The sequence below is a fragment of the Drosophila arizonae genome, chromosome 3 (assembly GCF_054131065.1).
Source record: "Drosophila arizonae isolate 15081-1271.41 chromosome 3, UAZ_ARI_1.0, whole genome shotgun sequence".
Classification (NCBI taxonomy): Eukaryota; Metazoa; Arthropoda; class Insecta; order Diptera; family Drosophilidae; genus Drosophila; species Drosophila arizonae.
In genome coordinates, this window is record NC_142923.1 from 22,260,247 (window position 1) to 22,283,433 (window position 23,187).

The 23,187-nt window shown below is 38.4% G+C and overlaps 2 protein-coding genes across 3 annotated transcripts in view; one reads left to right on the forward strand and one right to left on the reverse strand.

Annotated features, from left to right (window-relative positions):
- Window positions 1-48: 48 nt before the first annotated feature.
- Window positions 49-1,762, reverse strand: borr (borealin-related). Of its 2 annotated transcripts, none has more exons than XM_018003928.2 (3): window positions 1,192-1,762; window positions 549-978; window positions 49-471 (listed from the first exon to the last, which is right to left on the reverse strand). In XM_018003928.2, the coding sequence occupies exons 1-3, from the start codon at window positions 1,577-1,579 to the stop codon at window positions 279-281; spliced, it is 1,011 nt and encodes a 336-aa protein (XP_017859417.1). In that variant the 5' UTR covers window positions 1,580-1,762; the 3' UTR covers window positions 49-278. The 2 variants fall into 2 exon arrangements, with proteins under 2 accessions (XP_017859417.1, XP_017859415.1); XM_018003926.2 differs by having other exon boundaries at window positions 549-990; window positions 1,192-1,761.
- Window positions 1,763-5,992: 4,230 nt separating this feature from the next.
- The window catches only part of Ggamma30A (guanine nucleotide-binding protein subunit gamma-e), a 73,438-nt gene continuing 56,243 nt past the window's right edge, over window positions 5,993-23,187 (forward strand). The window contains exon 1 of the mRNA XM_018003931.2: window positions 5,993-6,823. The gene's annotated coding sequence lies outside the window, so the exon portion shown is untranslated. The remainder of the gene's footprint in view (window positions 6,824-23,187) is intronic.

The following is a 23,187-nucleotide window of genomic DNA, read 5'->3' on the forward strand; positions in this document are numbered from 1 at the left end:
ATGAAAAGAAATGTTCGGTAAATGCCTCGTTCTCGATTTGAGTTTCAGTTTAGATTAGTTAAGGCTGCTGCGCCTGCTGCGTTCGAGCATTGAAATTTTTATTAACTTGAGACAACTTAATTTTTAAATACACTTTAAAAACGATTGAAATATGGGAAACTGAACTTAACAAACTAAACGAACATAAAATACGTATTGTATATGGTTAGCGAACATATATCTATATGTAGTTTTGGATTGTTTTAAGATAGATTGAAGATGACGACGAGCTCTATGGGTTATTTGAGGCCAGCCTTGTTGGCCGTGTTCACAATCAATTGCAAGCTTTCGTGCAATGTGCGGATCTGATTTAGAGTGTCCTCGTCCAAATTCTCCAGCAGCTCTGCTTTAACCTCGGCCAGTTTCTTGGGCCGCAGCGATAATACGCCATTGCGTATGGGTATATTCACATTCGCAAATTTGTCGGGCATGCTGTAAGAAAAGGGAATCGGGATTTAACCAATTGAATAGGTAGACATATGGGAGAGAGTGGAGACGACATTACTTACACCTGAGCCACGATGGGACTGCCGTATTTGGAGAGCGCCACCTCGCCGGGCTTGGGCCAGCGCAGGAAGGCCATGGGCGGCGTGCTGGGCGATGTGTTGCGCTTCTTCAGCATGCGCGGCGTACGATCGGCGCTGATGGCCTTTGGTCGTGTGGCCATTGGGGTGCGCATTTTGCTGCGCGAATTGCGATGGCCGTTCGGGATGATGATGCTGTTGCTGCTGCCGGCGGCAATGGCTGTGCTTGTGTTGCCCAGTACCTTGGGTATGACGCTGCCGCAGGCCGAGCGACTGCGACGCTCGCGGCGCGCACGCGCCGAGTGCAGCGGTCCGGGTGTGCGCATGGCCTTGGCCGAGCGCAGCATGGAGCCGGTGTATGCGGACAGGGTGCTGGCGCTGCTGCAGCTGACGGCGCCGCCCAGGCTGCTGTCCTCTGTAAGGTAGCCTAAATAGAGTGTGCACCAGCAAATGTGACGTAGATGTGGATGTGGTTGTATGTGTGTGCGCGCATGTGCATGTATGTGTGTGTAAATGATGACAAAAATGTTAGAATTAGTAGAAGATTAGAGCAGAGGTTAGAGACCGCGCCACCAAGAAGCAGAGACAAAAATATTGACGAAAAACAAAAACAACAACAAATAAATACCTTCGTCATTGCGACTGCTGGCCGCTGCAGTTACAGCTGCGCAGTTGGTGCTGCTGCCGCCGGCGACGTCGCCGCCATTTGTTGTATTGCTGTACATGGACTGCGAGCCCAGATGCTGCGTCTGATCGCTGGCCTTGAAGTCGCCAAAGTGCTCCAGGTTGGGCAGAATTTCCAGGAAGTCGCACATTTTCATTTCGCGCAACTCCGATTGCAGGCGCAACGTAACGCCCTGCAGCTGCGTCTCGACCATCGCATTGTAGCGCTGCTCCAGATCGTCGATGCTCATCAGCACGGAATCCATTTTTAATTCGTATATGCGTATCTTCTCCTCGCGATTGGCGGCCTCGCGGTTCCGTTTCGAGTTCTTTGTTATCTTGGTACGCGGCATATTGGCAGCGTTTTTCGGTTCACTATTTCAAAATTTAGTCTAATTAAAAATATAATTATTTTAATTTTGCGTTTTTCTTTGTGTGGCGCAAAAAGCAAGCGTCACTCTATGTTTTATCTGTTTCTTTTGAGTTTTTCCGCCTCGTTTGTACAGCTGGCTTCGATAGGTTGACAGCATTGATGTATCGCATGCAACATATCGATAGTATTTTCGACAGTATTCGTAGTAACAGATTGGCTGAACTTAACAGTGCAACTTGAGTAGTCTGACAGTGCTGTTTATTACCGCGAAAGTGTTGGAAAAAATAGTTAAAATGTGTTATTTATCTGTATTTTTATTTACTTTTTTTTTTAAAGAGTAATTATGTGTGTATCAGATCGTTATATTTCATGACAATTGCACAAAAGCAGATTATTAATGGTGTACGTATGTATCGTAATTTGATTTACGGCAAGCACCGTTATTTGCCTGCAATCCTCTGCCTCTGTTATTGCGGCTCTCTTTGTGCTCCACACTGGATGTTAACATTTATACTCATGTTAAAGTGTTTGCATGTCGGAATATGAAATTGGCGGTAACTATTTTGGGTATTATGTTTTTTGTTGCGATTTTTTGTTGAATTATAGAATTTGTTGAAAACAAATTATTTATAACTTTAAATAAATATATAGCGTTTTCATCTTATATACTAATATAAAATACTGTAGCAGAATTGGGGATAATTAAACGATACTTTAGATTGCTTGAAAGCGTCTGTGAATCTAAAACAATTTCTTTTTGTTATATTCATAAAAAATTCAATATTCATATTTCATGGTTAAAATCATTATTTTTGATTGTATAAGTTTTTTATGGTGAATTCAATATTATAATAAATTGATATATAAACACATTTCTTAAAGCTTGTATAAAATATGCGAGGAACTTATTTCTAGTTAATATTCTAAATGAATTCAAATAGGAAAAATAAAAATTTAAGTTTTTTTTTTTAAATATAATATTTAATAAAGTCTGGATTATTACAGTTGATTTCATATTTCCATTGAATGTAGAAAAGTTGAGAGAGCAGTTCGCTTGACGAATAGCTTGAAAATTGCGTTTGAGGCGGAAGGGCCAACATTAGTCGCATCAGCGCCCGAATTTGGAGCACATTTCAAGACTGCAAAAACGCAAGTGCCCCAAAAATTACAGCCGCAATCCTATTAGGCAGGTCCCTCCTCCGCTTCAGCCCCCACTGGCAAACACGCATTCGTATGTTGCCAAAGCAAGCATAAATTGCATACTGTGGCAATTTGCTGGTTGTGCTGCGAGTATCTCTAAAGTAGATATGAATGTATCTCAGTGTGGCCTGTGGTTTATATGTATATAACGTATCTGTTTTTGTATCTGTATCTGTATCTGTATCTGCATCTGTATCTGTATCTATATCTGTATCTGTATCTGTATCTGTATCTGTACCTGTACCTGTACCTGTGCCTGTACCTGTACCTGTACCTGAATCTGTATCTGTATCTGTATCTGTATCTGTATCTGTATCTGTATCTGTATCTGTATCTGTATCTGTATCTGTATCTGTATCTGTATCTGTATCTGTATCTGTATCTGTATCTGTATCTGTATCTGTATCTGTATCTGTATCTGTATCTGTATCTGTATCTGTATCTGTATCTGTATCTGTATCTGTATCTGTATCTGTATCTGTATCTGTATCTGTATCTGTATCTGTATCTGTATCTGTATCTGTATCTGTATCTGTATCTGTATCTGTATCTGTATCTGTATCTGTATCTGTATCTGTATCTGTATCTGTATCTGTATCTGTATCTGTATCTGTATCTGTATCTGTATCTGTATCTGTATCTGTATCTGTATCTGTATCTGTATCTGTATCTGTATCTGTATCTGTATCTGTATCTGTATCTGTATCTGTATCTGTATCTGTATCTGTATCTGTATCTGTATCTGTATCTGTATCTGTATCTGTATCTGTATCTGTATCTGTATCTGTATCTGTATCTGTATCTGTATCTGTATCTGTATCTGTATCTGTATCTGTATCTGTATCTGTATCTGTATCTGTATCTGTATCTGTATCTGTATCTGTATCTGTATCTGTATCTGTATCTGTATCTGTATCTGTATCGTATCTGTATCTGTATCTGTACCTGTATCTGTATCTGTATCTGTATCTGTATCTGTATCTGTATCTGTATCTGTATCTGTATCTGTATCTGTATCTGTATCTGTATCTGTATCTGTATCTGTATCTGTATCTGTATCTGTATCTGTATCTGTATCTGTATCTGTATCTGTATCTGTATCTGTATCTGTATCTGTATCTGTATCTGTGCCTGTACCTGTACCTGTACCTGAATCTGTATCTGTATCTGTATCTGTATCTGTATCTGTATCTGTATCTGTGCCTGTACCTGTACCTGTACCTGAATCTGTATCTGTATCTGTATCTGTATCTGTATCTGTATCTGTATCTGTATCTGTATCTGTATCTGTATCTGTATCTGTATCTGTATCTTTATCTGTATCTGTATCTGTATCTGTATCTGTATCTGTATCTGTATCTGTATCTGTATCTGTATCTGTATCTGTATCTGTATCTGTATCTGTATCTGTATCTGTATCTGTATCTGTATCTGTATCTGTATCTGTATCTGTATCTGTATCTGTATCTTAACCTGTTTAATTGACAAAGCAAAGCAACAGTTTTTCCGCCTTAAAGCCAAGGTCGAAGGGGCCAAGGCGAATGCTTTTGGCACAATTGATATGCGGTTATGTCAAAGGCATATCCAATCGACGTAAACGTCAACATTTTCGCTTCACTTTATTTTGCGAGTGAAATGTGAAATACAACAAAAGCGGCGGCAACAACAACATTGAAAACCCAATTTGCAGGACCAAACGATGCGTTAAGCATACAAAATGCAAAAAGGAAGCGACTTTCATGGATAGATTACACAACGACTTACTTTACATAGACAGAGACGAACACACTCTCACACACACACACACACACACATATATACACACAGGGGGCTCTGTAACCGCAGCTCTTTGGCTCTGTTTGCGTATTTGCAACTGTTGCATATTGCAGTGCGTGCAACGCTTTTATTGTGGCGCCTGTCGGTGCTGCCACATGAAACTGCCTTCCACACGCGGCAGCGGTAGAGGTAGCATCCGACCAGGCGCATCATTACATTTTGTATATATGTATATATTGTAGAACAGGTGCAACAGCCAGTTGGACAGGCACAGCGCAAGCCACACAAAGACCAGGATATACAATCCAGACAGCTAACCAGGCAGCCATATCGAAAGATGTGGGTATAATAGCTGCTGTTGCTGCTACTGCTCCTGCTGCTACTCCTGCAGCTTCTGCTGCTGCTACTGTTGCAAGCATAATAAATACAATTCGAATCAGAGGCATCCTATAGTTAATGCATAGGCTAAATATATCATCTATTAATAATATCTATAATTCCAATGCTAATGATTTTAGAGATATTCTATAGAGATATATGTTTTCAAAATGTTATAATGTGCCTTTATAAAACCTGTATTTTTCATTCAAGTAATACGCAAAGATTTGTATTTTTTTTTTTGGATGGTATAACACATAATATTATTATAATATTTATTTATTAAATAATATTTAGCTTTCAAATAGACTTCAAGGAGACTCCATTTTAGTTTGAGTCTAGTTTGATACCTCTATTAAATCTCTCCTCTGCTTTGTTAACCATAATCTGTAGCTTAACTGCTTGAATTTAGTTACGAAATTCTTTGGGATCAGCTGGTTGCTAATAGTTTTAATTAAGGAACAGTTACATGGGCATCCACATCGTTTGGGCTGTTGGACCTAATTTCATGTACTTCATTCCATTTCTTGTTCTTCCTTGGCTTAAATTGCTTGTTCAACTACCCCGGCGGCAAAGTACACAAATAGCCGATAGTAAATAGGTGTTTGTAAAAAGCAATAATTTGAATGTTATGGCTTTTTAATACAGGCATGTGTAGTGGGTAACCCAGCCCCTAGGCCAAACTACCCTTAGAGTTCAGTAATGAGCCAAATATTGAATTGTGTGCGCTCTAAGTAGGGTGTAAGTATCGTAAACTCAATTAAATTTTCGTCTAGCTGTCTTGTCAATATAAAACACATGCACACGCACACATGCACATGCTTACACACACACACACATGGACACATGGACAGACACCCCCACCGTCTCAAGCACAGGTGTGTGCTCTTGGTGTGTTTTAGTAATTTCCAACCCGTTCCGGAACACTCAGCTGCCTGCAAGTTGCACTCAAAAGGCAAAGTGAGTCGCGAGTGTTCCATTGCCGCAACGTTCCTCGCACAGCTCGCCCCAGCGCATGCAACAGAGACGCCGAGCAGTCGCTTGTAGCAGGCAGCGGCAGCAGTTGCATTCGATTGCCAGCCATCGCCAGAAGGACAGCGACAGAGCAGCCAGCGTCAGCGTCAGCGCTCAACTAAAACAGTCTGAGGTTCCGTTGTGCATCGTTCGCAATTCGCAGTTCGCAATTCGCAGTTCACAATTCGCATTCGCATTCCGCATCTCGTTTTGCACTCACACGCACACGCACACATTCCACACTCGGTCGCTCGTCCGCTTTTGGTTATTTGGACTGTCGGTCGAGTTAACTGAACTTGTGCTAACGGTATAGCCCGCTGTCCGCCCCCCCTGCACTGTACAACCCGCTGCCTTGCGCTGCTGGCTTTTGTTTTTTTTATTCTGTTATTGTTGCCTTTGTTTATTAGTGCGTGTCTTTAGTTTGCGCTCGTTTGCTTTGAGCTGTTTTTTCGTAACTGAAGAGCGAGGCGGACAACAGGAGTGCACGACGACGACGACGACGACGACGAAGACGACTACAACGACGACGACGACGACGACGACATAATTAAATTAAAATTTACTCACACACATACATTCGCGTCGGCGGCAGAGCCAACTAATCACATTACCAGCCATCAGGCATTGACATCGGCGGCGGCAGTTGGCCAACAGCGCAACCAGAAGACATTCACAGTTTGTGTTGCATAGTTTTTGGCGCGCGGCATACAAACACAACCTCTTAACGCAAATTGAGAAAGCAAAAAAAAAAAAAATAAAAGGAAAATAAAGAAAAAGAAAGTAGTTCTACGTCCTTGTGTTCCACTTGAGGTCTACTTCACGGGCAAAGCGAGCAACTCTTCAACTCTTTTGTCTGGTAAGCGAATGCTCAAATTGAAATTCATTTCATTTTAATTATATTACCATGTGGAGTTGTTTGTTAATGGAACCAGCAATTGCATTAGAGATGACAAAATCTGATTATTTATATGGAAATATACACGTATTTAAATAAATAAATATTATAGATCAATTTCAAAACAAAAAATAAATATTAAAAGTAAATTAAATATAAAGAGATTTTAAAAATAAATAAAATTAGTAACAAAATAAATATAAAAATTTTATCAAATAAAGAAAAGTATATAAATATATTTTTCTACTTAAATTATAAAAGAAACAATTGAATAGATATTGTGTATGAATAAAAGAAGGCGAATATAGCTTTTCTCACACATTCATATACATATTTATAAAATTGATCATATAAGTATTTTATTTGATCATAAATTATTTTTGTTTAATTCTACTATCATCGATTTAATTAAATTAAATTAAATTTTAAAGAATATCTTTTTCATGTGTCTAATTATTGCTTTACATAATTAAATTAACCATTTTGTTTCTATTTTTTTTTATTAATTTTTTTACGATCGAAAATTTAATCATGAAGAAATAATATTAGCTTTATTGTTTATAAGACCCAATATTTCGATAAATATATATACATAATCGAAAAAAAAAAAAAAAAACGGATCCCCTTTCCATTTCGAATTATCGGGATTCTACTGTATATACATACTTATAGATACTTTTTATATACTTACATACTATAAAAACTTTCACTGCTCGAATTCCTTAATCTATAACACGCTGAGTGTTTTATATCGCATGTATGGAGTGATTATTAAGTTACGAAGGAATGCCTCATATGCTGCATAGTAACATTAACAAAAGTACAGGTCCCGCCCCCTATAAAGTGTCCATGTGTAACCGCATTTAATGGCATTTTCAATTTCCTGTTGTCCTCCATAAATCGTCGAGCAATTTAAACACCAGGCAGCAGCAGCAGCAATAAAAGCAAAACACTGCAAAAGCAAAAAATACTATAAACAGTTCAGAAATTGTGTTGATGATTAAAAGGTCCTGCCGCTGCCATTATTAACCTCAGCGGCAGGCTACCCCATTGTCTGGTCTATAAATTTTTTAATGAGTGAGCTGCGCAATAAAATTGTCATTTACTCACGCACGCAGCCTTTCAATAAATATTGAAGCGAGTGCTAGACCAGGCCCTGCCAGGACAGGACAGGACAGCACAGGACCGGACAGGATAGGACAGGCCAGAGCAGACCAGGCCACGACTCCATTGTTCAGCTGCATCTGCGGTTAATGTGAGCGAGTTGACTGTTCCAATGCCATTTACTGTCTACATATATATATATTTATATTTATATGCATATACATATGCATAAATGCACATACACACATGCATATGTGTGTGTGTGTTTGTACGTATTATTTTCGTTCGCTGTCAGCGACACGCCCACGGGCAATTATTACGCCATATATATATGAATTAATTTTTATATCTTTTATCTGAAATTCAATTAAAAAACATTTTGTAAGCAAAGCAGATATTCGCCATTCACATTCACCCTGTAAATTATTTAAATCAGAAGTGGGGTAGTTTAAATCGATTTCAAAACTATCATTCTTAAAATTTTATTAAAACTATTCAAATTCTGCTTATCCTTAGCGCTGTTCTCTGTGAGTCTCATAAAGCTTGTCAATGCGTGTCATGTTTATTCCAAATACCGTTAACAATTAGATTCTCTTTAGCTCTGAGTCGACTATTTAACTATTCAAATTCATTCTATTCAATTTATCTGCAGCGCTGCTCTCTGCGCTTCTCATGAGTTTCATATTGGTTTTAATTGTTTATCGTGGTTTCTTAGTAAATAATCGATGTTCTTTATGCGTTATGTTAGACCTCTCCGTCGATTACATTTAAAAATTTATTTATTTTGCTATGATTTGTAATAAATATAAAAAATTAATTGAATTACATTCCGAATTGATGTGTTGGATTGTTGTTTATTTGTGTGTTGGCTGGCCGAGAGATGATTGAATTACGCTGCATTCACAATCACATTCATGGCACTCACTCACAGCAGTGGAAGTATTTGCATAACCTACGAATATTACAGGTAGGACAGTGCGAACGAGAGGAGGGGTGGTCGGTGGTTGGGGGTTGGGTTGTTTACTACGTGCTATTTGTTGAATTTGACGACTGCAATTTCACTAGATGTCGTTTGTTCTGTTCTGTTTGTTTGAATGCCGTACGGAATTAAACATGTTTCAATTAATTTTTAATTAAATGCGCAATTGGTTATTTTTCTTTTTTTTTAGATATAATAATCAACAATAAATAATCGTTAGCTGGCGATTTGAATAATAAATGTTTTATTCTTTTTTGCCTCTAATTCCACCTTTTTCAGTGGCAATGCTGAAAAAAATGAAATGAAATTTGTAATCTGGGTAAAAATAAATTTGTTCATTTAATCTGCTGAATCATTTTTAACAGCTCAATTACACGCATAGTAGAAATGTAATAAATAGAATTTATTGGTGAAGTTTTTGCATTTGTGCATTCGGAGTCTAATTATAAATAAGTACAGATATTTATATAATTGAAAGGTAAATAAATAATAAATAATGATTTGCTTATTTCTTAAATATTAGATTATTGATTAGAAAAAGGAAATGTAAAGTATGCAAAAATATAAGAATAAATAATACAAGAATAATATAATAATAATAATGTCTGTATTGCTGTTGCTATCTTTATAGTTCATGCTTCAGTTTATTTCTCAATCTCTTGCTCTTGATTTTCCTTCGTATTTTTTAGTTTATTACTCACTCCTTTTTCATTACTTCCCACATTAATTGATGAATCATTGTCGATTTTTTTGTTCATTTTAGCGTGGCTACCGTTCTTTGATGAAGCACTTTCTCTGCGCTTCTCATTATACATGTCAATGCATTTCGTATTGCTTTTCTTGTTTTGCTTTACTTTACATTTACTTCATTTTGCTTTATTTGTTCGTGTTTTTATTTGGAATTTTTTCGCGTTTACTCTCACTTCCCTAACTTCGCATATTTCGCTTATCTTCAGTATTTCTCATTACGCATTTCAATAGAGTTTTGATTGCTCTGCTAGTTTTGCTTGGGTTTTTTTTTTTTTTTTTTCTTTTCCTTAATTGAAATGTCTTCTTCGCTTGCTGTGGTTGTTTATCTCTTTTCGCTTCTATATTCTGCACTTTTAAAGTTTCTTTCTCCTTTTCTCCCTTTTCTTGTTATTCCTTTGCATCGTTATCAGTCCATTACTAATATAAAAAATTTTGAACTTTATATATCCAGCGCTTCTCTCTGCGCTTCTCATAAAACTTCTCTCTTGAAAATTGATTTTCTTACATTACTGATTTCTGCTTTACGACCATTTGCGCTTCTATTTACGCTTCACGCTCATAAAATTTAAGCCCGACTTTGGCTTTTGGACTTAAGCTGGGCTAGTTCCAGTTTTTCATCAGCTTGTCAGAAATTGAATGCTTTTAGTCTTGAAGCAGCCTCAACTTGAATTACATTTGATGCTTTGCTATGACTTCGCTGCTTATTGCAACTTATCTTTTCGCTTTCCCTTTCCCTTGCGCTGTCGCTTTCGATTCAATACCAATCTAAACACTTTTATCGCCTTACCGGATAGTTTGTATGCATAATTTGATGTAAAATGGAAAAATGTTAATCGTTTGGGGCATGACCATAAAGCAGCTTGCATTTGCAGCTGGTTGGGGGGAAAATGCGCTTAAGATGGAAAACTCATCAGACCTGAAACTCTGTCACTGAGCAAGCACTTTTATTTATTTTCCTTTTTCCTCGAAAGCCTTAGCGGACGCGTCAACAAATTATAATTGTATAGCCAGACGAGAAGATGAGGGAGGGGATGAGGGAGGGGAAGAGAGGGTGGAGGTGGGGGCTGCCACTAAGGGGTCAGTTTTTGCGTGCGCTGCTCAACTCATAAAAAATGCTTGGACAAGAATTTCCCATTCCACGAGAGGGACAGAGAGAGAGAGAGAGAGAGAGAGAGAGAGAGAGCGAGAAAAGAGTACATCAAGTGCCGGACAAGCTGACGTTTGTTGAGTGGGCTGCCTGGGAGTTGAGTGGGAGGCGTGGCTGCAGCTAACAGAAAAGTATGTTAATAAAAATTTTAATTTATCGCCAAGCATAAAAAGTGGTAAAGTGCTGCTCTCCCCCTGCGCCTTGGAGTTTGCAGCGTTATTTTCGTTTTCGCTTTCATATATTTTTCGCTTTTTCATATTTTTCATATTTTCTGTGCGCTTTAACACGCACAAAACGCATTCGTTGCCGCGACAACTCAATGGCCGTGGCTCCCATGGCTCAGCAATGCTGCCAACAGCTGCTGCTGCTGCTGTCAGTCAGCTGGCCTTTGTTACCGCCCCACTGCCCCCCGCGCCCCATTACTTGCTGCCATTGTCCCATAATCTGCCCCTCGGTTCATCGTGGGGCGTGTTCATCAATAATAGTTTCAAGTGGTTTTTGGCCAAGCACGCGATGTGCAACAGCAGCAGCGGCAGCAGCGCCAGCCGACGCGTCGTTCTGCAAGTTAAGTCCAATCATGGCTCATAAGAATCGTGTGCTGCCTCCTGCCGACAGCATTTAAAATAGAGCGCGTCGCGTCGGCGTCCACTTCAAAGTTCGATTTTCTGTATTGAAAATTGGCGTGCATTAGTTTCAGCTGCTTAAAAAAAGAAAAAACTGTGTATATAAATTTATGAGAGGGCCCAATAAAGCAGGAGGTGAAAAAGAGAGACAGAGTATGTCAGAGGTGTGTGTGTGTGTATGTATATGTGAGTTCTAGTTCTCGCTGTACGTTGCATAGAGCTTTAGGCGTTTGATTAATTAGGGTCAAGACTCTGCTCGAATTGCATTTAACTTAAAGTCAAAAAGCTTAAGAGATCTCAATTAAATATCAGAATAATTTACGAAAAATATCATATTAATATAAATAAATACATCTGTTGCCTTTCATACGCTGAGCCCATTGAAAATAATGTAAAAAAAAAAATAAATAAATAAAATAACATCATATCTAAGTATCGATAGGTAAATTCAGTGCTATCCCCTTCAATTGTTCTTGGCCTACTTGATTTATATTCTGCAAACTTCACTTGAATTTTATATTGTATTTAAATATTGTTAGCTGTTCATGCTCACTGAACTGTGAATGAGCTAGATAAAAATTGAAAAAGCCAAAGATTTCTATAAAATTGACTAGATCGGGCTTTTCACAGTTTTCAATGCTAAGCGATGCATCATTTATTCAATTTAATTTTTTAATTTATAAGGAACACTTTATTTTATATCAGTATTTACACAAGTGTGAGTGATTTACATGTGAAAGTTAAGAGTACAGGCCATAAACCTTTTCTGCTTAGATGTTAATATTATTTGTTCAGGAAATTTAATTACATTTAGAAACATTATTTTTGAAGGAAAAGTATAAACAAAAACCTCGTAAATTGACTTAAAGACTAAAAACTTAAAATTAAAATTAAGACTAATTGCTTATTGCTTATAAGGGTTCATTACTGTTTTGTAAATGAAGGTAAGATGAATAACTACAACGGGTTACAAAATTTGTGTGTAACTTAGTCAATCTATCTGACGCTAGTTCGACTCTGGCAATATAGTGTAGCTCCGCAGTAGGGTAATGCCACGGGAGATTAAATATTCTTTTTAATATTTTGTTTTGCAAGACTTGGATTTTACAGATATGAGTCTTAGCTATATCAGCCCAAACCGGAGCCCCGTAAAAAATTGTGGACTGGAAAATTGATCTAAATAGGTACATTTTATTTTCTAAACTTAGTCGAGAGTTCCTATTTATGAATGGATATAACACTTTAATTAATATATTTGTTTTTTTAATTATAAATTGGACGTGATCAGAAAAAGTTAATTTTTTGTCTAACAAGACACCAAGATATTTAACATTGTTCTCCCAGTTAATGTCTACTTGGCTTAGATTAATAGGATGTAGAGGAATATAATTATTTTTCCTATTTCTTGTAAAGTATATTGCTTGGGTTTTTTCCGGATTTATAAGAATTTTCCACTTAGTAAAGTACGCAACTAGAACGTTAAAGGCTGCTTGGAGAGAATCTGAGATATCGGTTGCCAGTTTACCAGAGCAAAGGATTGCCGTATCATCAGCGAAAATGGATGCCGTGCATCCACTTAAAGCAGGGAAGTCGGATGTATAGATATTATATAATATTGGGGAGAGGCAGGATCCTTGCGGGCAACCTGCAGGAATATAACTTGCACGTGAATGAGCATCGCCTATGTACACTGTAAAGAATCTGTCTTTCAAGAAACTGCGTATTATTTTAATAATCTGCAATGGGAAATGTAATAGGTTCATTTTGTACACAAGTCCTTCATGCCATACAGAGTCAAAGGCCGCTTTAATGTCTAGCAAGACCATACCCGTAGATTTGGAACTACTAAAATTGGCCTTGACAATTTTTTTAATTCTACCCAGAGGTTGAATGGTATTGTGTTCACGACGGAAGCCATACTGAAGAGGCGAAAGGACATTATTACTTTCAGTAAAGTCAACTAATCTTTTCTTAATGACTTTCTCTAGGATTTTACTGACTGATGAAAGCAGACTTATTGGTCTATATGATGTAGGGCATTCAGGAGGCTTGTTTGCCTTTAAAATGGGAATGACTTTAGAGATCTTCCATTTATGTGGAAAATATCCGAGGCGTAGGCACTCATTAATAAGGAATGAAAGAAATTTGACTCCTTTACGAGGGAGGGCTTTTAGGCACACATTTTCAATGTTATCCAGACCTGGAGTCTTCTTGGATTTAAGCTCTTTTAAAATCGAAGATACCTCATGGACATTTGTCAGGTATGATTCGTCGTGGTCAACAGGCAGGGAGTCCAATAACCCCGTGAAACTGTTGACCTCAGAGCTAGTGGATGGATCACCGAGGTTAGCTGAGTGCGAATGGTTCAAGGCGAACAATGATGCTAATAGTTCGACTTTCTTATCGGCACTTACGAAATTTTGCTGATTGTGTGTGAGTGTGGGTATTCCACTGTATTTCTTCTTGATGACTTTTGAAAGCTTCCAAAAGGGGGAAGAATTTTTTTCTAGCGAGGATAAGAGATTATTCCAGTTCTCGTTTCTGAGTTTGGATAATTCAATATTAACTAGTTGGCTGAACCATCTAACTAGAGTCAGATCACATATATTTCTGCGTCTCAACCAATTTCGACGGTGCCTGTTTCTAAGTTTTATTAGAGAGATTATATTAAAAGGTAGAGCTTTGGGAGAAGATTTGATTTCTCTTTTAGGAATACTGTGCTCTTTAGCTGCAACGATCACTAAGCTAAACAAATTTATTAAATTGTCTATGTCGTCCTGCGAACTAGCGGGGAAGGAGTCGCAGTCTGGTAATAGTCGGTTGATTGTTCTACCAAACACAGTCCAGTTTGCGTTTTTGATATCATAGAAGAATTTTTTAACTTTAGTGTAATTTGAGTGCAGTATTGTTTGGACAGGGAGATGATCCGAGCCTAGATCATTTATTGCTATAGTATTGGATAACAGTTGACAGTTGTTTGAAACAAATAAGTCTAGCGTAGACGATTGATATCTAGCACTCGCTGGTACATAAGAGTGTTCATTAGGGAAATGAACTGCAAGTCCACGAGATAATGAGAAGTTGTACAGCAATGATCCCCAGACATTTGCTCGGTTACAGCCCCAGAGCCTGTGTCGGCTATTAAAATCTCCTCCTAACACTAAGTTTCCAGGAGTGCGGGTTAATAGTCGCAAATCATTTGTAAAGATTTGTTTTTGAAGGGGGTCCGCTCGACCACCACCAAAATAGCAGCAAAACAGTGAAGTGCAGGTAGTTCCGTTAATGGTAATATTTATGCCAATAGATTCGATTAAATTTGTGTTAGGGAGGGGAAGCAGGGTATGGCGAATAGATTTTTTAATAATAATGGCAACCCCTCCTCCTCTTCTACTAGATCTGTCACATCTGTAACAAAAGTAATTATTGTTTTTAATTGATAATGAGCTGTTAAGCCAGGATTCAGTTAGTAGACAGATATCTACATTTTCTCTATTTAAGAAAGCAAAAAGCTCATCTTTCTTATTTTTAACGCCTCTAGCGTTCCAAGTTATAATTGAGAGATGATCAAACATTATGTACGAACTTGCATGCCAATGATGTTATTACTTCGAATTGGTCTGCCTTGGTCTTGCAGTTTCTTAAGTTTTTTATAAGCTCAAATGTAAGGGACTTGATCTCCTCCAAAGAGAAAAGATCCTTGTTGACATTAGGAGTGTGATTGCCATTATGGTTAACCCATCTGGCGCTTGAATGAAAATTTGATTTACTTAGCGTATTAGGGAACGCATTGGAGTAATCAAGCTGTGGTGGCAAAGAAATATTAGTACGATTGGGTCTTACATGATGCGACCGATATTGAGATCTTAGATTTAGGTAACTAATCCTACTAGGGCAGTTAGCGTCGTTGGATTTATGTGAACCATTACAGTTGGCACATTTAACAGTAGATCCATCCGGACATTCAGCGGTTTTGTGAGGTCCAGCGCAGTTAGAGCAATACGACTTCACGGCGCAGCGGTTTGAGCCATGACCAAACATTTGGCAGTTGTAGCATTGAGTTATTTGGTGACTGGATTTCTTTTGATACTCCCACTTCACTCTTACATAGTTGATAACTGAGTGGTTTTTTCTAAGCTCATTGAGTGTGATGGATTTTTTGGTGAAGAAGACCACGTATAGAATTAGGACAGTGTTGTTAGGTCTTTTTCGCTGAACCAGTTTAACATCTAGACAGTTTAGACCAAGACCGATAAGCTCATTTTTTAATGAAGAGGGATCCATTTTATCTAGCCCCAACAGCAGTGCTTTGTATGGCCTGTCATTTTTATCGGCGTAGGAGAAATATTCAAATTTTCCATGCATTACACTGCACGCGGCTTTATGGTCATTTATATCGACGCAGTGGAGCTTGATTCCAATTGAAATCTTTTTGATGGAATATTTAGTGCAATTAATTTGTTTGCAGACATTATGAATTTGATCCACTGTGCATTTGAGGACCGTTATTGGGGGAACATACACTTTGTTTTTAGAAATGATTTGCTCGAGCTCATCTTCATTCTTATCAGTGATTTCGATCTCGTCGTTTGGTTGTATTAGTGTTTGCAACGGCGAGTAGTAGTTTTTGTTGGCGTTTGGTCGCTGACCAGTGTCTATTTTTAGCGCAGTGCGCTTTACTTTGGGCGACATAACGGTGTCCCCTGGAGATAAAGTTCGTTTTGTTCTTTTAATCGTGGACTTGTTTTTATTTTTATTTTCTTTGACAAGCTAATCCTTAGGTACGTGCGTACAGTAAGAGAGCTAGCACAAGACTGACATCATTTATTCAATTGCGTTGATTAATTGATGCCTTTGTCTGTGCGTAATGCGTACGCTTAAAAGTATGCTATAAAATGCGCAGAATGTAATTGTGTTAAGCAGCGCGTATAAATTCTCTGCCATGCAATACAATATGCGATATAGTTCATTTCGCATTTCATTGCATTGTGAATAACAAAAGTGCGCGCTGTATCCAGCCCAGCACATAATGTGCATGTAGATAGAGAGGAGAGAGGGAGACAGAGAGAGAAAGTGGAGTGAGTGAAATGCACAGCCCACTAAGCGGAAGTGCATTCACAAAATTTGCGCTCTACTTCCTGTTTCCGTGTGGTGTCTCTTACTGCGGTAGCCGTGTGTCTCTCTCTGTGTGTATGTGTGTGTGTGTGTTTATGTTTGTTGGCTGTGCAACGGCGCAGAAGGTTGATAAATTAAATTTCACAAGCAAGTCCCTTGGCACATTATACATTTGCTGAAAATTGTCTATGTACACGCTAAAGCCCTTCAGAGCGGGTAAACTGGGTATTTTGGCTTCAATCAGCAATCCAATTAACTTCCATATTGCACGTGTAATAATCCCTTCCTCTTAAATATGCGCTCAAAGATCGAGCACGTAGTCTAAGCATATATATGTAAATACATACATACATACATACTAAACCAGCTCTGTCACCTAATGCCTTCGTTAGGTTTGCATGTGCACTCAATCTCATTAACAGCTGAGATTATACAACTAATTTAACTCTCACACCATGCACAATACAAGCTCATTTCGTTGAGACAGAGTCCAGTGCTGGAGCTGCTTTCCAGCGGTCGACTTATTCGCACACACATCTAATCTATACTAGTTGCAACCGTCTCCCTCATTCTCATACTACTTGCTGTTCAGCTCACACATATGTGTGTATAGAGCGGCATCAGCAGCATGGCGCGCGTTATCTCTGACACTCTCAACAGCGAGGGCCACTTTCTGCTCGAGCTGTAATCCCTGCCAATCGGCCGACTCGCTTGCACACTCGTATTACCCACACCACTCATCCATAAAACGGGATCAACAGAGAGAGCGCTTAGTTGCCATTCTCATCAATAACAAGAACTATATTCTCATTTTTGTATGCTCTGTCGACTCACACGCTCACTCATACAATCGTACATTTAAAACGGGATCATGGCAAATGCTCCCAATTTTCTCTTACATTTAAAATATTATCCACTCGCGCTTTGTGCATGGTCCAGTGCGTGTGTGAAGTCATATTTTGTCTTTATTGGAAAGTGAAATAACATAAGCTCAGGCTTCTGTTGGTCGAACATAGTTCAGTGAAAAATTGCTATGTATGTTAGCTACATACCAAATAAATACATGTATGTATGTGAAATTATGGCTTGGAACTAAGAGAAATAAATTTAAAACAGAATCCACAGGTAAGCCCGAAGAAATCATACATAGAGTACTGTTGTGGATCGCAAGTCAAATATGAGTAGTGTAAATTAAGCTCAACTTAATAGAGAGAGAGAGAGAGCGCGGTAATGAGAGAGTTTTTGTATGTGCTCTATTTCTTCTTCTGTCATCTAACGGATCAATGGCGCTCAGCTCGCTCAGCGGCGTGAGTGCGGATGAGCTGAAGCTTTTAAGATTTTAATAGTGTGCGTTAGTTTCTGAGTCTTTTAACGGGTGAGAGCGACAGACGAGTGCAGGTTATAAGTGGAAGAGAGGCAATCTTAATTGACAGCTTTCTGTATGTGAGAATGCCGGTTTTGGTCACTGCAGTCAGTCGTTCGAGAGCTTTCGCTTGATCTAGTCCGTTTGTTACGTGGGGAATATATGTAGATGCATATGATTTTATGTGTGAGAATTTGATAATTTAATAACAATGATTAAAAGCCATTACTAAACATTAGATTTATTAAGCCCAAGGATGACATTGGAAACAGTCGCATTCGAGGTACGAATCCGATTGCTTCTAATTAAAGCTATAAATTATGCCAGTTTAAATCTATTTGCAAGTTTGGGCTGTACACTTAATTGCTTTTTGTGCAACATATTAAAAGGGCAACAACAATGGCAGTAATAGCAGGAGCAGCAGTAGCAACTAGGTGTGAAAAGTGGGCAATGCATAATTTAACACCTACACGCTTTCAGAACTAGGCCAAAATATATAATCAGTGGGCGTGACTGCAAGGCAGGCAGGCAATCTGACAGCCATTAAAAAGAGAGTTTAAAAATTGCAGCGGCTAAAAAGAAGAAAAATATAATAAAAGAAAAAGCTGAAATTATGCGCGCGTGTGTGTTTATGTGTGTGTGTGTGTGGGTCTATGTGTGTGTGTGGCTGGCTCTGGCAGCGCCGTAGGAAGGCGTGTAGGCGTGGTATTTTCGTGTCAGCCAACAGCAACCAGCACCAGCAACCAGCACTAGCAACCAGCAACCGGCTACAGATAATTTCTTTTTGCCTTTTCCATTGCAACGAGCATTTTCCCAATGTATTTTTCGCAAAGTTTCCGGTACGCTCGGCAGCAAATTTATTGAACCATGAAATGTTTGTATACGTGTCTGGGCCGAGCCCGTAAAACGGATGTTACACCGAGACGGCAGAGGAACAAGAAGAAGAAGATGGGCGTAGATATTGGCAGGGAGCTGCAGGGCGGTCGGGCAGTCGAGCAGGAGGCGGCTGCTGTGGCAAAGAAAGGAGGCGGCACGACAAATTCTTGTTAGTTGTTGCTTCAATTGATACCCTGTAGCTGTCTATAAATAGCTATAAGGTATTATTGCAATTGTGTTGCCACACTAATTAATTTAATTAGAAGCTGTTAGCTAGTTAGCTATCGGAAGGGCATCTATGTGTACCTAAAGACTAATTGGAAATTCTAATGAATCGATTGGTAATTGGATCAATCTTACCACCATGGGCTTAGTTCATTAGTTTGAGTTCTCTGGTGCCTGATAGAGTTTCAATTATAGTCTATATCAATATCGAGTATAAAGTTAGCTTGGATAGTTTGGTTTATAATATCAAGTAATTAATAATATCATATTTAAAAAAAATTAAATAAAATTAAATATTGTTTAAATAATGTTAAATTCAATATTATTGATACATTACAAATGATGTGGAACTTATGGACAGAATGTCATTAATAAACTAGTTGAGTAGTTTTCATTCGTGACCCTGGAGCAATTGAAGTGGTTCGCTGCTAATGACTAAAATATGCCCTACAGTAAAAGGCCAAGTCTTTGACTAGATTTAATATTCCGCTTATACTTAACGAAAGTGAAATGAGTATATTGGTTTTCAACTTTGCCTGTCTTACTGTTCGACTGTTTGTGCGTATAAGATTTTTCCGATCCACTCAGTAAAATCGCGTCGCTTGCTCGACTTCACCTAGGGCATAGACCAGGTCGTTTACTCTTTGACTTGCGATTTTTCTCGCACTTACCTCTTACTTGGTATCAAAATTTGCTTCACGCGGCCCATACTCCCCATATCCTCTTATCCCCCTTTTCACCCATTTACTGCTGCTGCTCTGCACTTTTCTTGCTGCTTTACGTGTGGAAACTTTGCATCAGTTTGGGTCATCGCCTCCTGGCTGGCAGAACTGGCTTGTTTTTGCTTTGGGAAATATTTAGCTGAAGTTTTTATTTAACGCATCAATGGCCACTTGGCTATTGGATCGTCCTGGTCGATTGGCGAGGCAAACGGGTTCGCCACAACTTTGTTTGCTATTGTTATAGTCGACAGTTTTGCTGTTGTTGTTTGGCACATGCCTCATAATTTTTCATTGATATTTCAGTTTGCTTTTACAGCTTTTCTACCATTTTTTGTTCTTTTTTATTTTCGTCTCATGAAAATTTGATGCCGGTTTCGATTTGATTGGATTTGAAATGCTATCGAAGTAAATTAAATTGCAGTTCACAAGACAGTAGTAAAAACGCACGAGTTGGCAGAGACAGAGAGGAGAGACAGTGAGAGAGAGAGTATATATATATATATATAAATCTATAAATAGATGTGAAAATAAATTAATAAGGAGTCAGAGAAGGGACGGTGCTCTGAGCTTAGCCAGCTGTGTAGAAAGTTTCGTAATTGCTCTTAAATTCACTTGTTACTTGCGGTTTAAAGTTGCATCTTTGAGGTAATTAATCTTGTGGCTTCACTTGCCAATTGATGCAGCGGGGGAGGGATCTGCGCGTTTGTTATTCGCCATGAATTGGATAATAAATTGAGCTGCGAATGGGTGCAATAATTTGGTTGGGTAATGGATGCTGTGCCTTGAAGGGCGTAAACTTTGTTTTGATGCCTGCAGCTGGAGCATGCTTAAAAACAATGTGAGTATTGAGGTGTAATGGAGAGTGTTAAAGTTGTTTTTTAAAAGCTGCGCAGGAGAAATTGATAGAGAAAATAGCAGTTTCTATAATTTAAATGACTAAAATATATAATTCAGCAAAGAGGTAAAATAATTGCAATAAAAAAAAAATAAATAAATAAAAACAAATAAATAAATAAATAAAAATACTCAATAAGATAGGCAACAGAAAATGTAAACATAAAAAAAATATAACACATAAAATAAAAAAAATAAAATATAAAATATAAAACATAAAACATAATATACAAAATATAAATTATAAATTATAAAAGGTAAAATGTAAAATATAAAATATAAACTATGAAATATAAAATATAAAATATAAAATATAAAATATAAAATATAAAATATAAAATATGAAATATAAAATATAAAGTATAAAATATAAAACATAAAACATAAAATATAAAAAATTTACTATAAAATATAAAATGTAAATTATAAAATATAAAATTTGGAAAATACGAAATGTAAAATATATAATTTGAAATATAAAATCTAAAATATAATAAAATAAAATACCCACGCAAAATCGTATTCCACAAAATTTAAATTTCTTATTATTATATAAAACAAATGAATAATTGTATTATATTTTATGGAAAACAATAAATAGTAGAGAATAAATGTAATGTCAGATAAAGGCAAAATATTTATAAGTAAAGGCAGTGCCACGTACAAAGTATAGCTCGGGTCTAAATTGTTGTTAACAAGCGCTGCATAAAAAGCCCATTGTCATAGCGAACGGAATTTCGCCACTTTTGGCCAAAAAGCAATTATCCCGCTAACCTTTTGTAGCAGCAGCAGCGGCAGCATCAGCTCCCACGCACAACAACAAACAAATGTGCAGACTGTTGAGAGTTTTAGTTCATGGCCTAAAAGGCGAGCATGAATCAAGTGAAAAGGGGAAGGGAGAGGGTGGGAAGAGGAGGTGCGTGGGTGGAGCTGGCATTTTGGTGCCACTGTTGACCCGCGTCTGGGCCTCAGCTAATTCAATTAAACAGTTTTTCAGTTTTTGCGCAATTTTCGTGAGTTATTTCTTCTGCTTCTTCTTTTGCTTGTTTTTTTTTTTTTGTGTTTGGCGAGTTTTGTGCCGCCATCAAATCGCATACACAAAATGAATTTCGGGCGCCTTGCAACTTGTTCACCTATTGATCGCTTATTCAATTATTTGCGCCGTCATTCACAGAGGGAGCGAGAGAGAGAGAGAGAGAGAGAGAGAGAGAGAGTAAGTGAGTGAGAGTGAGCGAGCGAGCGGCTGACACCAATTTGCCGCTGGCCTTTAGCAAAATGCCAGACAAAAGGCGAACGGCAGCTCGATTCGCCAAGTCTCGCCTCGCCTCGCCTCGTCTCGCGCTGCGGAATGATGCAACTCGGCATTTCTATGGATGCTCCTTTGCGAAATGGTAACGTTTCCGCTCGCATTGCATTGCCTCGCACAATGTATATCAATGTCGTGCCGCCCACCGACCCCCCGTCCTCCGTACCCCGCCCCAGCGACCCTTCACAGTGCGTTGCGCTTTTCGTGCCTCAATTATGGGCAGTAAATCCAAGCGAAGTGAAGCAGTGAAGCAGAATTTCGTAGCGCCTGGTCAAGGATCGAATAGAAGCAGAAAAAAAAACGAAAGAAAAAAGTGAAAAAATAGCTGCCGTAAACTAAATTCAATTAGAGTCGCTTTTTCACTATCTGGCTCAGCACGCCGGCTCGTCCGTGGCTGTCACAATGGATTTGCATAGGGCAATGTTAAACTGGGCCAGGGGAGAGGCTGACAGGCTGACAGGCTGAGCAGACCGGGCAGACCGGGCAGACTGAGCAGCGGCTGGGGATTTGCAAATAGTTCGAACATTTGTAACATGTGTAAAAGCAACGGGACGGCAGAGAGAAAAAATGAATGAATGAAAAAAATGGATTTGATTAAACGCCGCTGCGTTGGCAACAAGTGCGCCAAATGGATGCGGGCCAAGCAGGCGGCACTGTGGTAAGTGATTGGGTGCTGGGTGGTGGGAGGTGGGGCTGTTAGGTGTTCATCCCACATGGATTGCAATTCACATCCTGATTCCGATTCAGATTGATTGTGCGTGCGGGAGTGCGATTGCGAATTGCGATAAGTGCTGCGAGCATTCGAGCCATGGTCAATCCAAATGCTATGACAGGAATTTGTTGATTCAGCGGGAAGCGTGCAACGAGGAACAGGGCGAGTTACTTAGCGCATGCCATGCAAGACATTCCCCTGTCTACTTATGCGACAAATGACATACGTATGTTGCTTGGAGCTTGCTGCGATACAGCAAATTGAATAGAGATAGCTTTGATTGTCAGGACAAGAGTTATGGCGTCTCTCAGCTGTTCTGCTCTCAAAGTGCATATATGTGCTTTGATTAGATGTGCATGGATTGCCATAATCAATATGAATATTGAAGATGACTAATATATATAGAAAATGTATATTTAAAAATTCATATATTTGCTCATAAAACATTATACAAAAATTAACTTAATAAATAGATGAGTTTCATTTATACCGATTTTTCATGATTTCTTGAT

Coding starts and splice junctions, on each gene's coding strand:
- borr (XM_018003926.2), bottom strand. CDS start 1,579: ATGCCGCGTACCAAGATAACAAAGAACTCGAAACGGAACCGCGAGGCC. Junction 991..1,191: donor CAGCAGTCGCAATGACGAAG/GTATTTATTTGT, acceptor CACTCTATTTAG/GCTACCTTACAGAGGACAGC. Junction 472..548: donor AGTCCCATCGTGGCTCAGGT/GTAAGTAATGTC, acceptor CTTTTCTTACAG/CATGCCCGACAAATTTGCGA.